Here is a 15,943-nt window from a genome sequence, read left to right as displayed (position 1 = left end):
AGTTTCGCAGCTTAAAAAAAAAAAAAAAGGAAAAATCTTTTTTTTTTAATAATAATATTATTATTATTATTATTATCTCTCTGCATCTTTTTGTCGAATACGTCATTGCAGTGAAATGAACCTCTCCCCTAGGTAAATTCTACGTTCCGGACTCGACCGCACTGTCCGTTTCATCGTCTAGGGTCGTTCGGACCACTTATTTTAGCAATCGGGATGAAAATAAAAATTCGCGCATTTTTAGCCCGCACGCGAAACTGTGGTCCAACGAGCGTCCTTCGTAGATAAAATCGACGTTTCGGACGCACTCATGTGGTCTATTTCGTCGTCTGATGTCATTTGGATAACTACGCCGACGAACGGGCCAATTTTAGCCAATTTAGTGCGCGACGCGAATACTAATTTTCGTCGATCACAAGTTCGTCGATCACAGGTGGACGCCCTACACCTATGACGTCCAAAAAAAAATGATGCCAACAAAGTAAATACAACTTATCTCTAATTCCTCCTCAAGCAAACTCCTCGAAGTTCCTCAGAATCTCTTCCTTTCTTTACAGCACACAGAATTCTCCTTCAAAGCGGCAAGGATGAATAAATCTCTCACTTTCCTTCCATTCTTTCAATCTCTCGAAGAATTCCTCACAATATTAATCCTAAATTACACTCTCTACACTCTAATGGACACACGTGGACCCTTCCAGACCTCGTGCCCTCGTGGACACACATCTTCCCATTGAGTATTGACTCGTGGATTTGACTTCTTGGGGTATGGTATCTTCGCATGGAGTTTTGTTTCTCGGACTAGACATTTAGGGGTGCGGTATATCCCCATCAATACATGCCTATGAGCTTGTCTTCCAGAGTTATGACATCTTCTCATTGAGTCTTGCCTCTTGGCTCATAGGCTCAACTTTTAAAGAAAAATCATCAACTAGAAAGAAGTTGTGATGCATGAAAACATAATCTAATAAGATTTAAAAATAAGGTTGTCATTATTCATACATGTACATGATTTAAATAAGTTTGAGTGCAGCTAAAATAAAGTTTGTACATGAATCATGTAATGTGGAGCTACATTTGAATGAGATTTGAATATGTTTAATTTAAATATTAATATGTCACAATCAAATCACTCTTCTCATACAAGTGTTTTAATACTTAATACTGACAAACATGGCACCTTTTAAATCCCATCACATACATAAATATATTATTATTATTATTATTTTCTTATTAGGTGCCTAAATCTATGATTAATAACATATATACAGGGTGCTTTGAAATCTCATAAAGATTCAAATCATTGCTAATTTTTATTTTGTAATTGTGATTTTTAGACTATCAAGTTGAAAAATTAAAGGAGTAATCAAATTGTGATTTTAAAAAAATGTTAAAAATACATATCAAATTGTAATTTTCTGAGGTATTTGATGTATTTGTGACTTCTAAGGCTTGTAGTCTTCTACAGTCTTTGAGTGGAGATCCTATCAACTATTTGCTTTCATTGAGTCTTTATAGTGACGATCATGTACATTGCTACCTTTTCAACGAGACATGTCTCCTAGGTCGTCTTTCTATGGGCATGGTAATTTTTCATCAAGACTTGTCTCACGGGCTTGTTTTCTTGAGAAACTGTATCTTCCCATTGAGTATTGACTCGTGGATTTGACTTCTTGGGGTATGGTATCTTCGCATGGAGTTTTGTTTCTCGGACTAGACATTTAGGGGTGCGGTATATCCCCATCAATACATGCCTATGAGCTTGTCTTCCAGAGTTATGACATCTTCTCATTGAGTCTTGCCTCTTGGCTCATAGGCTCAACTTTTAAAGAAAAATCATCAACTAGAAAGAAGTTGTGATGCATGAAAACATAATCTAATAAGATTTAAAAATAAGGTTGTCATTATTCATACATGTACATGATTTAAATAAGTTTGAGTGCAGCTAAAATAAAGTTTGTACATGAATCATGTAATGTGGAGCTACATTTGAATGAGATTTGAATATGTTTAATTTAAATATTAATATGTCACAATCAAATCACTCTTCTCATACAAGTGTTTTAATACTTAATACTGACAAACATGGCACCTTTTAAATCCCATCACATACATAAATATATTATTATTATTATTATTTTCTTATTAGGTGCCTAAATCTATGATTAATAACATATATACAGGGTGCTTTGAAATCTCATAAAGATTCAAATCATTGCTAATTTTTATTTTGTAATTGTGATTTTTAGACTATCAAGTTGAAAAATTAAAGGAGTAATCAAATTGTGATTTTAAAAAAATGTTAAAAATACATATCAAATTGTAATTTTCTGAGGTATTTGATGTATTTGTGACTTCTAAGGCTTGTAGTCTTCTACAGTCTTTGAGTGGAGATCCTATCAACTATTTGCTTTCATTGAGTCTTTATAGTGACGATCATGTACATTGCTACCTTTTCAACGAGACATGTCTCCTAGGTCGTCTTTCTATGGGCATGGTAATTTTTCATCAAGACTTGTCTCACGGGCTTGTTTTCTTGAGAAACTGTATCTTCCCATTGAGTATTGACTCGTGGATTTGACTTCTTGGGGTATGGTATCTTCGCATGGAGTTTTGTTTCTCGGACTAGACATTTAGGGGTGCGGTATATCCCCATCAATACATGCCTATGAGCTTGTCTTCCAGAGTTATGACATCTTCTCATTGAGTCTTGCCTCTTGGCTCATAGGCTCAACTTTTAAAGAAAAATCATCAACTAGAAAGAAGTTGTGATGCATGAAAACATAATCTAATAAGATTTAAAAATAAGGTTGTCATTATTCATACATGTACATGATTTAAATAAGTTTGAGTGCAGCTAAAATAAAGTTTGTACATGAATCATGTAATGTGGAGCTACATTTGAATGAGATTTGAATATGTTTAATTTAAATATTAATATGTCACAATCAAATCACTCTTCTCATACAAGTGTTTTAATACTTAATACTGACAAACATGGCACCTTTTAAATCCCATCACATACATAAATATATTATTATTATTATTATTTTCTTATTAGGTGCCTAAATCTATGATTAATAACATATATACAGGGTGCTTTGAAATCTCATAAAGATTCAAATCATTGCTAATTTTTAATTTGTAATTGTAATTTTTAGACTATCAAGTTGAAAAATTAAAGGAGTAATCAAATTGTGATTTTAAAAAATGTTAAAAATACATATCAAATTGTAATTTTCTGAGGTATTTGATGTATTTGTGACTTCTAAGGCTTGTAGTCTTCTACAGTCTTTGAGTGGAGATCCTATCAACTATTTGCTTTCATTGAGTCTTTATAGTGACGATCATGCACATTGCTAGCTTTTCAACGAGACATGTCTCCTAGGTCGTCTTTCTATGGACATGGTAATTTTTCATCAAGACTTGTCTCACGGGCTTGTTTTCTTGGGAAACCGTATCTTCCCATTGAGTATTGACTCGTGGACTTGACTTCTTGGGGTATGGTATATTCGCATGGAGTTTTGTTTCTCGAACTAGACATTTAGGGTGCAGTATATCCCCATCAATACATGCCTATGAGCTTGTCTTCCAGAGTTATGACATCTTCTCATTGAGTCTTGCCTCTTGGCTCATAGGCTCAACTTTTAAAGAAAAATCATCAACTAGAAAAAAGTTGTGATGCATGATAACATAATCTAATAAGATTTAAAAATAAGGTTGTCATTATTCATACATGTACATGATTTAAATAAGTTTGAGTGCAGCTAAAATAAAGTTTGTACATGAATCATGTAATGTGGAGCTACATTTGAATGAGATTTGAATATGTTTAATTTAAATATTAATATGTCACAATCAAATCACTCTTCTCATACAAGTGTTTTAATACTTAATACTGACAAACATGGCACCTTTTAAATCCCATCACATACATAAATATATTATTATTATTATTATTTTCTTATTAGGTGCCTAAATCTATGATTAATAACATATATACAGGGTGCTTTGAAATCTCATAAAGATTCAAATCATTGCTAATTTTTAATTTGTAATTGTAATTTTTAGACTATCAAGTTGAAAAATTAAAGGAGTAATCAAATTGTGATTTTAAAAAATGTTAAAAATACATATCAAATTGTAATTTTCTGAGGTATTTGATGTATTTGTGACTTCTAAGGCTTGTAGTCTTCTGCAGTCTTTGAGTGGAGATCCTATCAACTATTTGCTTTCATTGAGTCTTTATAGTGACGATCATGCACATTGCTAGCTTTTCAACGAGACATGTCTCCTAGGTCGTCTTTCTATGGACATGGTAATTTTTCATCAAGACTTGTCTCACGGGCTTGTTTTCTTGGGAAACCGTATCTTCCCATTGAGTATTGACTCGTGGACTTGACTTCTTGGGGTATGGTATATTCGCATGGAGTTTTGTTTCTCGAACTAGACATTTAGGGTGCAGTATATCCCCATCAATACATGCCTATGAGCTTGTCTTCCAGAGTTATGACATCTTCTCATTGAGTCTTGCCTCTTGGCTCATAGACTTAACTTCTAGAGATATTATATCTTTTCATTTAGAATTGCCTCCTAGGCTCGTCTTCTAAGAGTAAGGTATCTTCCCATAGAGTCTTCTCTCTTGGGCTTGACCTTTTTTAGGTTGTTAGTCGAAGCACGTTCAATCCATGACTGTAGCATACAGTGGAAACAGTTAAGTATAATTCATGTAGGTTGTACGACCTGTCCTAGGTTGTATAGTCAGAGATACTCGACCTCACGATTTAAACGAGAATCCATCACAAGCTCATATGAGAAGAAGATAATCAACAAAGACTCAAAAAAATTTTTGTGGAAAATTCGAAAAGGGAAAAATCGCGAGGCCTTGCCCAGACGAAATGTTTTACTGCAAGTTGGTGATTACACGTACAACCCCTTGCTCCATAATCAAGAAAGTGTTATGTAATTTCTCGGATTACAACGTAATGGCGCAGGATAACTTATTTCCATGCAGTAGGGAGCGGGTGATGCCCGATGATGGTCAACAAGGGCCAGCTGGGGGCGATAGACGACGGTGACCAGAGATGGTTAGAGAAGTTGGTCGGAGTTGGTCAGAGGTGACAACACCAATCGAAGTTGGTTGGAAGCGGTGGTAGCCGAAATCTACAGTAGCAACCGAAGGCAACTACGACAACCGATATTAGTTGGACCTGTTGTGCAGGATGTTGGGCCACAATTCCTTCTTCTACGAGCAATTATTAGGTGCAATGTATATACATGTATATTTCGTTGCATTGGTTGTATCAATACAACTAATATGACAAAAAAATGATGAAATCCCTATGTGCAGAGTCAGCACCTAATAACTCCTCTTCTACAGACTATTATCTTGCTCATGATCAGAGTCTAGGTTTTCTCTCATGAAGGGGTTAGAACTATATTTATAGATTACATGTTGCAAATAAGAAATAAATCAATTTTTTGTCAGACGATCCAACGAAATTCCCTTGATCAGACGACATTCAATGGACATTTCAGTGCCTTAATGATTTTAGAATTGAACGATCTCATGCTCGTTGGATTCATTTTATCGAGACTCGCGATTTGACTACAAACATGTCATATTCATAATTAGTTTGTCGTTCTAAATATGTTTGTCAAGGTTTCAGAAGTAGTTTAACAGCTTGATCTCAATTTGAGACAACTAAGATTAGATTGATTTTGATATAGTTGGGTCCCTCTCGTTAAGTTGATCAATTTGATTATAAGTTTGCTGAAATCAAAATTTTGGATGAACTTTAATCGAAATTTTAATATTTTATGTTCGAAAACTATTTGGAGATATGTGCCATACATCAATATTCTATAAAAATAATTTATTAATGACATATTAAATTTTATTTTGAATTATACTAATTAATAATTAATTTTTTAATAATCTATTTATTCATTAAAATTTTTAGTGAACTAATGCTTTATTAGAAAATTATTTAACTTTAATTAATTATTAATTATATTAATTAGCAATATGTTTTAAATTGATTATCTATTGAATAATTTAAATTTTAAAAGATGTATTTTTATTAAATAATAATTAAAAAGCACATCTAAGTTTATGTAATCATAATTAATTTGATATTTTATTAAATAAAATTAACTTAAATTAAACTTAAATTAAAGCAATAATCCCATCCCCTCTTCTCCTCTCCCCGAAACCCTCGCCAACACCGCTCCCCTTCTCCCACTTTCGCCCAAACGCCTTCCATTCTCTTTACCAAAACCGTCGCCTTCGTGACCTAATCCTCGCAATACAGTATCCATTAGAGCTAACTGGGAAGCAAAACCTGCCGCTTGAATAAGCCAGAGGGGGTGGAATCATGGGGCGGCGGATTGTTGATTCTGAAACTGAAGCTTTGATGGGGGTGAGTTCAAAAGGGGAGCTTAAGCGCAAGCAGAAGCAACTAAAGAAGGCCAAGTCCGGGGGATTTGAATCGTTAGGACTCTGTCCCGAGGTTTACCGGGGGGTTAAGCGCAAGGGCTACCGCGTGCCGACCCCGATTCAGCGCAAGACGATGCCTCTGATCCTCGCAGGTGCCGATGTGGTCGCCATGGCGCGTACAGGTTCAGGAAAGACGGCTGCTTTCCTCGTCCCCATGCTTCAGCGCCTGCGCCATCATGTACCTCAAGCAGGCATTCGCGCTCTCATACTCTCTCCAACCAGAGACCTTGCCATTCAGACTTTAAAATTCACCAAGGAGCTTGGAAGATATACTGGTCAGAGTTTCCTCTCTCCCATTCTCATTTCCCTTGTTCAAATTTGTTTTTCCTTTCTGTTTTTCCCTTTATAATTGAGCAAATTTGTTCTGTTTGCTACATTGGGATCAATGAAATTATTGCAGATCTTCGCACTTGTTTGCTAGTTGGTGGAGACAGTATGGAAAACCAATTTGAGACATTAACGCAAAGTCCAGATATTATAATTGCAACTCCGGGACGGCTCATGCATCATCTATCTGAGGTGGAGGGGATGACTTTACGATCAGTAGAATATGTAGTATTTGATGAAGCTGATTCGCTCTTTGATATGGGATTTTCTGAACAACTACACAAAATATTGCTGCAATTAAGCGACACCCGTCAAACTTTACTTTTCAGCGCTACATTGCCTAGTGCACTTGCAGATTTTGCCAAGGCTGGCTTGCGCGAGCCTCACCTTGTCCGACTCGATGTGGAGTCTCGAATCAGTCCTGATCTCAAGACCAATTTTTTCACATTACGGAACGAAGAAAAGATTGCTGCTTTATTGTATCTAGTGAGGGAAGTGATAAGTTCTGATCAACAAACATTGATTTTCGTTTCAACAAAGCACCATGTGGAGTTTCTAAATTCTCTATTTAGAGAAGAGGGCATTGAGCCTTCTGTTTCATATGGTGATATGGATCAGGATGCACGAAAGATTCATATTTCCAAATTCAGGGCGAGGAAGACGATGATGCTCATTGTGACCGATGTTGCAGCCAGGGGACTTGACATCCCCTTACTCGATAATGTAGTGAACTGGGATTTTCCTCCAAAGCCTAAAATTTTTGTTCATAGAGTGGGCCGTGCAGCTCGAGCAGGAAGAACAGGCACTGCTTACTCTTTCGTCACACCAGATGATATGCCTTACCTGTTAGACCTTCATCTCTTTCTTTCAAAGCCTCTTAGAGCGGCTCCAACGGAGGATGAGGTTATTCGTGATATGGATGGGGTTTATTCAAAGCTCGATCGAGCAATTGCCAATGGAGAAACAGTTTACGGTCGATTTCCGCAGACAATTTTGGATCTTGCTTCTGATAGGATGAAAGAGATTATTGACGGGTCTGCGGAACTTATAGCTTTGCAGAAATCTTGCTCTAATGCATTTCGTTTGTATTCGAAGACAAAACCGTTACCTTCGAAAGAATCCATTAGGAGGGCAAAGGATTTAAGTCATGAAGGTCTTCACCCAATTTTTAAGGATGTATTGGGATCCAATGAACTGGTAGCTTGTGCTTTTTCTGAGCGTTTGAAAGCATACAGGTTAATGTTTTTTTAGATGAAAATAATTTTTTTTTCATTTATACATCTTTCTCTTAGTTATGCACTTTTCTGCAATAACTTTTTTTTTTCATTTGAGATTAGTTTTTTTTTTTCATTTGAGATTAGTCATTTGAGATTAGTTACTATTTTGGAAGATTTACATACATACCACTCAATTCCTATGTATTCACATGTCTAACAGCCAAACTTAATTTTTACATACAGTCTTGCCTATGCATGAAGATATGCATTTAACTTTTTAAAAGTTAAAATGGTGCTATTTTTTTGTGATATGAAACCTTTGGGTGGTGTGAATGTAAGCAAGTAAATTTTAGGTCTGGTATTTTTTTTGTGATATGAAAGATTTGGGTGGTGTCAATGTAAGCAAGTAAATTTTAGGTGTTAGATATGTAAATTAGATATGTAATTACATGGGAATTGGGTAGTATGTATGTAAATGACCCTTTTCATTTATACATTATGACTCTTTTAGTTGCATGCTTATCTGCCACCTCTTTTTATTTTTCATATGAAATTAGTTACTATTTTTTATGCTCTGAACTAATCTATCTTCTGAACAAATGATTTTCATATGAAATTAGTTACTATTTTTTATGCTCTGCAATCTGCATCAAGGCTTATAACTAATCTATCTTCTGAACAAATGATTTCAATCCAGACCAAAGAAAACCATTTTAGAGGCAGAAGCAGAAGCTGTCAAATCAAAAAACTTACAGGTACTAGTAAATAGTTTGTTTATCTTTACTAAATTGTTTCTTTATTCAGCAGTGACTTCTGTAAACACTTTCAAATTGCTCCAAAACACAATTCTCAAGTTCTATTCTCGCACATTCTTATTGTTTATAATTCCATACCAAATTGGATCATAAAATATTATATCTGAAAATCTACATTGACTAGAGATTTGATTTGAACTATTTATTGTTATTTTGATTCGTCGCTACAAGAATTCTATGGCTTGATTGGGGATTTGATGTTGCTACTATTAAGAATTACTTTTGGTGGTTTAGTAAAAAAGTTTGGTTCATAAACCTCAGAATGAGAATTTCACTCTTATTTATATTATTCATGCAATTAACTTATGCTATGGTTGCTAATGCGCTGAGTTATCCCACTTAACCTGCACCTTTACTTTTAACTGTAGTTGCTCATAGATGAATAGATATGTATAATGTTGTCCATGGGGAATGTTACTATTGCCTATTCTATCTTTTACTTATTTCTCATTCTATTTTTTGGATTCTTTTGGTTCCTTATTTTAGCTTTTGTGCAATACAACTTGCTTGTTTAGACGATTCTTATTGCTAACATGGCGATCTTACTTATGCATCTGTTGTACGAAAGCATGCTATTATTGCGAGGAATTTTTATAAATTTTTTATCGCTTAATAATCCTCATCATAAATTTTTTTTAATTTATCTCAGAGTTCCAATCAATTGCTTGACATAATGAGGAAAAAAAGAGCTGTTCATGAAGAGGTGATCAATCTAGTGCAACAGAAAAGGATTATTGCTGCAGCACCCAAGGTAAAACTCTGGTTCAGTAAATATTGATTAGCTATATTATTATTATTATTATTATTATTTTTGGATTGATTCCTCAACGACTCTTTAATTTAGTCTTAACGGGCACTTACATACATACCACCCAAATCCCATGTATTTACATATCTAACAACTAAACTTTGTTGCTTACATTTATAACACCCAAAATTTTCATATCACACCATTTTAAGTTTTTAAAAAGTGAAATACACCTTTTCATGCATATGGTGACAAATTATGTAAAAATTGAAGTTTAGGTTTTAGGTATGTAAATACATAAGAATTGAGTAGAATGTATGCAAATATTCCTTGGATAATAATGTTGTTGACCAGCTAGAAGAGCAAAGTCATTTGTTTAGCAGATCCTTTGTGCGTATTTTTCGAAGGAATATGATAGGAATGAGACAAATTTTCGCAGGTACTAGGGCAAAAATATTATATTCTATTCCATCAATATCAAAATAAATGATACAATCCCAAACACATAACAAATAAACACCTAGAATTCAAGATGTAGGCGATCTTGCCTAAACCCTAGCCCTCAGGTTCAAGACAATAGCCATACATCTTAACCCTAAACATATTAACCCCTATTCATACCCAAAAATAATAACTAACTGTGGAATTCTGAGAAGCTTTAAGTAGTGTTTCATAGGATAAACCACCAATATATCCAAGATATTATGGGAGATTTGATTGGAGATTAAATTGGAAACCTATTGATTTGTGTTTTTTCCTTTCCCCTTTTTGTTTCTTTATTTTATATTTCAGAATTATTTCTTTTCTAATTTAGATTAGATATATTTGGTAAGTTTGTAGTTTAGGAGATATTGGTTTACCTATTTATTTACCCTTCATGTGAATAATGAGATCAAGTAATTTTTCCACACAAAATCTGATTTTCTACATGGTATTAGAGCCTCGTTTGCTAGGTTCAGGTCAACTGCATAGTTAAGGCGTCGATTGCTCATTGCTTCGTCTGCCTCGAACGATACATAACCCTCGACTTAAGACGTCCACTGCTTCGTCTGTGTCGAATTAATATGGGATCGCTTCGAACAGTGTTGTCGTCTTCTTACGACGACATCTTTATCTCCGTCATTCAAATGAATCGACCTCGTTGTTTGGAAGCAATTGTCCGCTTTGTCTTTGACTACCATCTTCGCCTTTGGCTTCATCTGCTAGTCCTCTCTACTGGCTCCAGCTTGATTAACTGTTGATAGCAGCCACCTCAAATAGCTTCTAGAATCCCAACAATTGCCCTACAACCTTTTATGCCCTTCCCTACAACATGAATTCTCCTTGCAGGCCAGCTGCGTTCATCATTTGTCGGGATTATCTGCCGAAATCACCATGCAACCAATTATGAGGCAAACCAGAATTCCTCTGTCAGCTTATAGGCCATTCAGAATCACTTCTTCCTTGCTGCGGGTTATCTTCCCGCAGGTTGCAGACCCTCCTTCGCCGTTGCTTCTCCCCGCATGCCGATTCTCCCTCTTCCTGCAGGCTCTCTAGCTAGAATCTTCTTGTCGGAGCTCTTCCCTACCTATCCTTCCTCAATTCTTCCATGCAATATTCCTTTCAGGCGCCTTGCCGAATCTCTCTCGACAACTAGAGTAGCCACGGTTTAGATAGTAGCTAGAGCAACCCTACGAACTTTTCCCAGAGCTCCTTGTAGGCTTCGAGGTGCTTCTCTTAGCCTTTTTGCCTCTTCGGAGATCTAGTTGCTTCTTCAGAGCAAGAATATCTTTATGACTTTTCAGGCGTTCCTCTACTCTTGCGACAAGAAGCAGCCAAGAATCTTGTAGCTTGTGGTAGCTCAGAATTCTTCCAACTCTAACTGTGAATAGGGTTTATAACCGAATATGGAATGAAGACGTCCAGTTCTACTCTAGTCTCAGGGTTATCACATGCTCGTGTTCCCTCCAAGATCACAATCCACGTGGCAACTAAATTTTTTTGCAAAATGTTATAGGAGCTATAGGATCAGTGCCACAATTATCTGCCAACTCCATGTCATGTGTCTCTTCCATGTATTGCAACTCAATCTATAATCCCAACCCTGTGTTCTGCATTACCCTAAGTATAGTCTTCAGTGTCACTATGGTCTTGCACAAGTTAGGGTCACCACAAAGCACTACTACTTTGTCTCCTCCCGGAACTCAGTTGTTAGGTGTTTTTAATTCATCTTAGTCTTTTCTAAGGACTGAACCATTTCATATTCAATATCAATTTAGTGGTCCCTAAATCCAATGGAAGAAAAATTTTCATCATCTGAATATCTTGCAATATTAAAATCACCTAATTACAAAGTCCTCTGCTTTTCTCCGCCTGCTCTTGCAGATCGCTGGCTCCCAGCTGTTTCAAATTGAGACTGTATTGTGAGGTTCGGTCACCAAAGCAACCGATGATCCCGTCGTTGGCTTCCCAGCTAGATCCAGTCAAGACTATACCGTGAGGTTTCGTCAGAAATGCGACCAGTGATCTCATCATTGGCTTTCCTGCTAGCTCGAATCGCGACTGTATTGCGAGGTTCTTTCACAAAGGCGACACATCTACAATTTCAGAATGATATGAAGTGGAGCAATGACCTCGAATGCAAACGACAAAGATTTTTAGTGGAGCAGCAACCTCAAATGCTTTGATTCTAGTTTAATAGAAACAAGAAATTTTCACGAGAAGTAGGACAAAAATAATAGATTCTATTCCCCCGATAACAAAATAAATCGACACAATCTTGAATGCATAAAAGATAAACGATTACAATTCGAGAGGTAGGAGATCTATCTTAAACCCCTAAGATTCAAGTCAAGGTGCTGGTGTAACAGAGTGCTTGTTATTTAAATGATCCACCTAAATATTTCTTCTGAGATAATTAGAGCTTCACATATTTACATTTTCAAAATCTATTAGGTTAGGCTGCACCAAAGATGTGCTTGATGAAGCCGCTTGTAGTTTTTATGTATTTCAGTTTGCATGTCATGGAATTATACTGATCTTTTGTGGATAACATGTATGGTTATTTAAGACTATTTTTTTGTTATGAATTTGCTTGACGTGTTAGCAGATATTTGGATGTGTGAGGGAAAAAATGCTCATTTGTTTCTTTTAGGAATCTTTTTCACAGAGTTTTTTGGCACATTTTCTTTCTTTCACATTTATAATATATCATGCATATGATATTTGAGCACTGGCTTCTTGAAAAATTCCATAAATTGTAAGCGATGATGAGATGTCATTAGATATGTTTAATATCTCTAGTCAATACTTCTGACTTCACGTTTACTTTTATCTACATTTAATCCTCTTTTTTAGTAATGTTTAATTCCTTATATTTTTAATCAAAGTAATTTTTGTGTTATCTTGATGTCGTTCTTTTAGTTATTTTTCTTCCCATATCTTATAATCCAATGGCCTGTTTTGTGAACTTATTAAGTATAACAGTGAAATCATTCCATAAGTTCTCTATTTTGTGACTTTAAGGTTTGGCAGCTTTAGCTATGGTTATTCTTCGCCTCATTAGAAGCCATAGGTTTTCTCATTAGAGAAGATCCTTTAAATGCAAATGTTGAGATCATGCCAAGGAAGGGTATGATTATTGCAGTACAACTTTGCTTCAAGTTATCTAAAATAATAATAAAAAAGTAAAGTTAACAAAAATCATTATTATCATAGGGTATACCCAATTATTCAGCTCGGCTTCAGGATTTCTGATTCTCGATTTGCCAATGCTGATTACTGCATGTTGTGCCATACTTTTATTTTGCATGTTCATGTATCTAAATACTTCTTTTTACTTTTTTCATAGCCCTCTAACATTTCTTTTATCAGCCGCTCTGATTGGTGCATCTTTTGTCTTTCACCACAATTGTCCTATTGACTAAGTCTATTTTTCACTTTTTATTTTTATGGGATGCTACCACTGCCATTTATGTAATATAATCATTTATTAATCTTTTATTGCTAGCATTACCTCTCATCTATCATAGCTTCTCATTCTGCCCATGTTCAACTTAACTACCTATGGCTTCGTTACGTTCAAGACTCAGAGCTATACAATTTCGCTTGCCTACTTACATTTTATAAAATTTGAATTTATGTTTTCATCATATAGTTTTTTCATATAGCACTCTTAGTGTGAACATCTTTCTTTAGATAATGCCAGTGAAATATGATATACTATATCTAAGCATATTCGTTTTGGAACTAATTAAGATAGCCATAAGAAGATCAAAGTTGCGGAAAATAATAATCTGAATATTGGTTAGAAGAAATTGCAAAAGTGTGGGGAATTGTTTGAGCTTCATTGAGATTCTTTGACATCACTAGGCTTTTAGTCGGCGAATTCAATTATTGGAATATCATGTCAACTAGTCACTCAGTTAAATTAGCAGGCTTATATCGTGGAGGGATTTTCTTTCAACTACTTAATTAAGTTAGCAGGTTTGTACTTTGATCCGATTAGAAGAGTAGATGTTTTATATTCAACTTATTTTAAGAAATGCAGAGGTAGACCTAGGAAGATTTAGGCAGGTATAAAAATTGATCTTAATTTATTAGAACTAACTGAAGTTTGACACTGAATAGAACACAATGGAGAAAGAGGATTCATGTAGACAACCCCACTTAGTGGGATAAAGGTTTTGTTGTTGTTGTTGTTGTTGTTTGTTCCATAAAGGAAACCTTTTAAAGCATGTAATAATCACTCAAAACCACATTAAGTGTAATATGGAATGGTGGTAGAGATAAACATTCACTCTTAAGGTTTATTTGGGATGGCTGTAATTTTTTTTTGTAAATTTGATTGTAAAGCTGTTGTGGGAAAATAACTTTTTTTTTCTTAAAAAATTATTGTGGGTATTATAAATATATTTATATTTGAAAAATTGAATAGCAACTTTTTTACTATTACCGTACTTTAGGATATCTGGTTCTCAAAAGTTCTCATTCTCAAAAGTTCTCACCATGAAAACTTTTGAGAAACATAAAAAAGACAATAACCAAACAGATATGTGGTAGCAATTTTAAAAAGAAACTTGTGAGAAAACTACCTCAAATAGATCTTTTATGTTGGAACATATATGTCTGTATTTGACTCCTTTATCTTCTGTTTAAAGCCTTTGCTATTTTTGTTTATTTTTGAAAATTACATGATCTCATTTGTCTTATTGGCCCAAACAACAAACAAGCCAAGCCAATAATTTAAGTAAACAAAAAACTTCTAAACTATTCATTTATGTTGTAATATTTTGTTTTATGGCTTGAAAGAGCTTGGGTTAGCCGTTATTTTTTCATTATATTAATTATAATTCTGTATCCCGTGCATGAGACCAATTATTAGGTTTTTGTAGGCGTTTATGCTAGATTCTTACCTCTAGATATGGTTTGTGAGACTTGTTTTAATCTTGATTTGGAGTTTTAACAACTTATGTTCAAGCACTTTGTACTTTTACTTTTTACAAGTTTTCAGTGAATTTGAGCAGTTGCATATGAGATTAGAATTATTCTTGCTCACCGCGCTAGTCCCAAGCTCCCCGACGTGACGAGTTTAAGTTTTCTAGGGTGTTCAGTAATGGTGTCAAATCAAACGGCCATATGGTTGTACATAATATAAAATGTGTAATACAGGACAAACAGTAGGATGCATGTAGAACAGTAGCGAATAGAAACAGGAATAGTATAACATGTTGTACGGTACGGTAGCAGGTAGTATAACATGCTATACAGGAAGAACAGTAGCAGACAAAAACATAAATAATATAACATGTTGTACGGTACGGTAGCAGGTAGGAACATAAATGATATAACATACTGTACATGAAGAACAATAGCAGGTAGAAAACAAGATAATATGACATGCTATACATTATAGTAGCAGATATGAAAATAGGAAAATAAAATACTGAAAAAATGCAAAGCAAACCTGTACGCCCGTGAGATCCGATGTTCCTTAAGTATGGTTCCTTAAGTATGACAAGCCTAAATGCATCTCAAAAGCAAAGTCTGGAAGAAAACGTCATCCAAGAAATCCGAAGAAGAGTGTAACAACGACTCATGACGGAAAACTCGAGAGCAGAAAACTCGAGAGAATCAAAGAAAAAGACTCAAGTAAAAGAAAATCATCAAAAAACCTGAGGAAATCCCGAAAGAAATGAAAAGTAACACGAGTGCCCTGTTTCAAAGCTTCGATAAAACAAAAAAAAAGATTCGGATGAGGGGGACCGCAAGCACTCGTATGGGACTAGACTCGGCTGTATTTTTTCTCGAGGGTCCACAAAGGCTACTCGGGCACCCAAATGTATAGAACCCCCCACCCGGC

The 15,943-nt window shown here is 35.2% G+C and overlaps 1 protein-coding gene across 1 annotated transcript; it reads left to right on the top strand.

Moving 5' to 3' along the window:
- Window positions 1-6,193: 6,193 nt before the first annotated feature.
- On the top strand, window positions 6,194-9,606 carry LOC110035939 (DEAD-box ATP-dependent RNA helicase 29; the record flags this gene model as incomplete). Its single annotated transcript, XM_020740278.1, is given in 4 exon segments — window positions 6,194-6,771; window positions 6,897-8,058; window positions 8,738-8,795; window positions 9,505-9,606. Coding segments are annotated over 4 exon segments (1,719 nt in total), but the record flags the coding sequence as incomplete, so codon positions are not given.
- Between the last annotated feature and the right edge of the window lie 6,337 nt (window positions 9,607-15,943).

The sequence above is a fragment of the Phalaenopsis equestris genome, unplaced genomic scaffold (genome assembly GCF_001263595.1).
Source record: "Phalaenopsis equestris unplaced genomic scaffold, ASM126359v1 Scaffold200800, whole genome shotgun sequence".
Taxonomy (NCBI): Eukaryota; Viridiplantae; Streptophyta; class Magnoliopsida; order Asparagales; family Orchidaceae; genus Phalaenopsis; species Phalaenopsis equestris.
The sequence above is the reverse complement of the archived record's forward strand: the minus strand, read 5'-3'. Positions and strand labels throughout refer to the sequence as shown.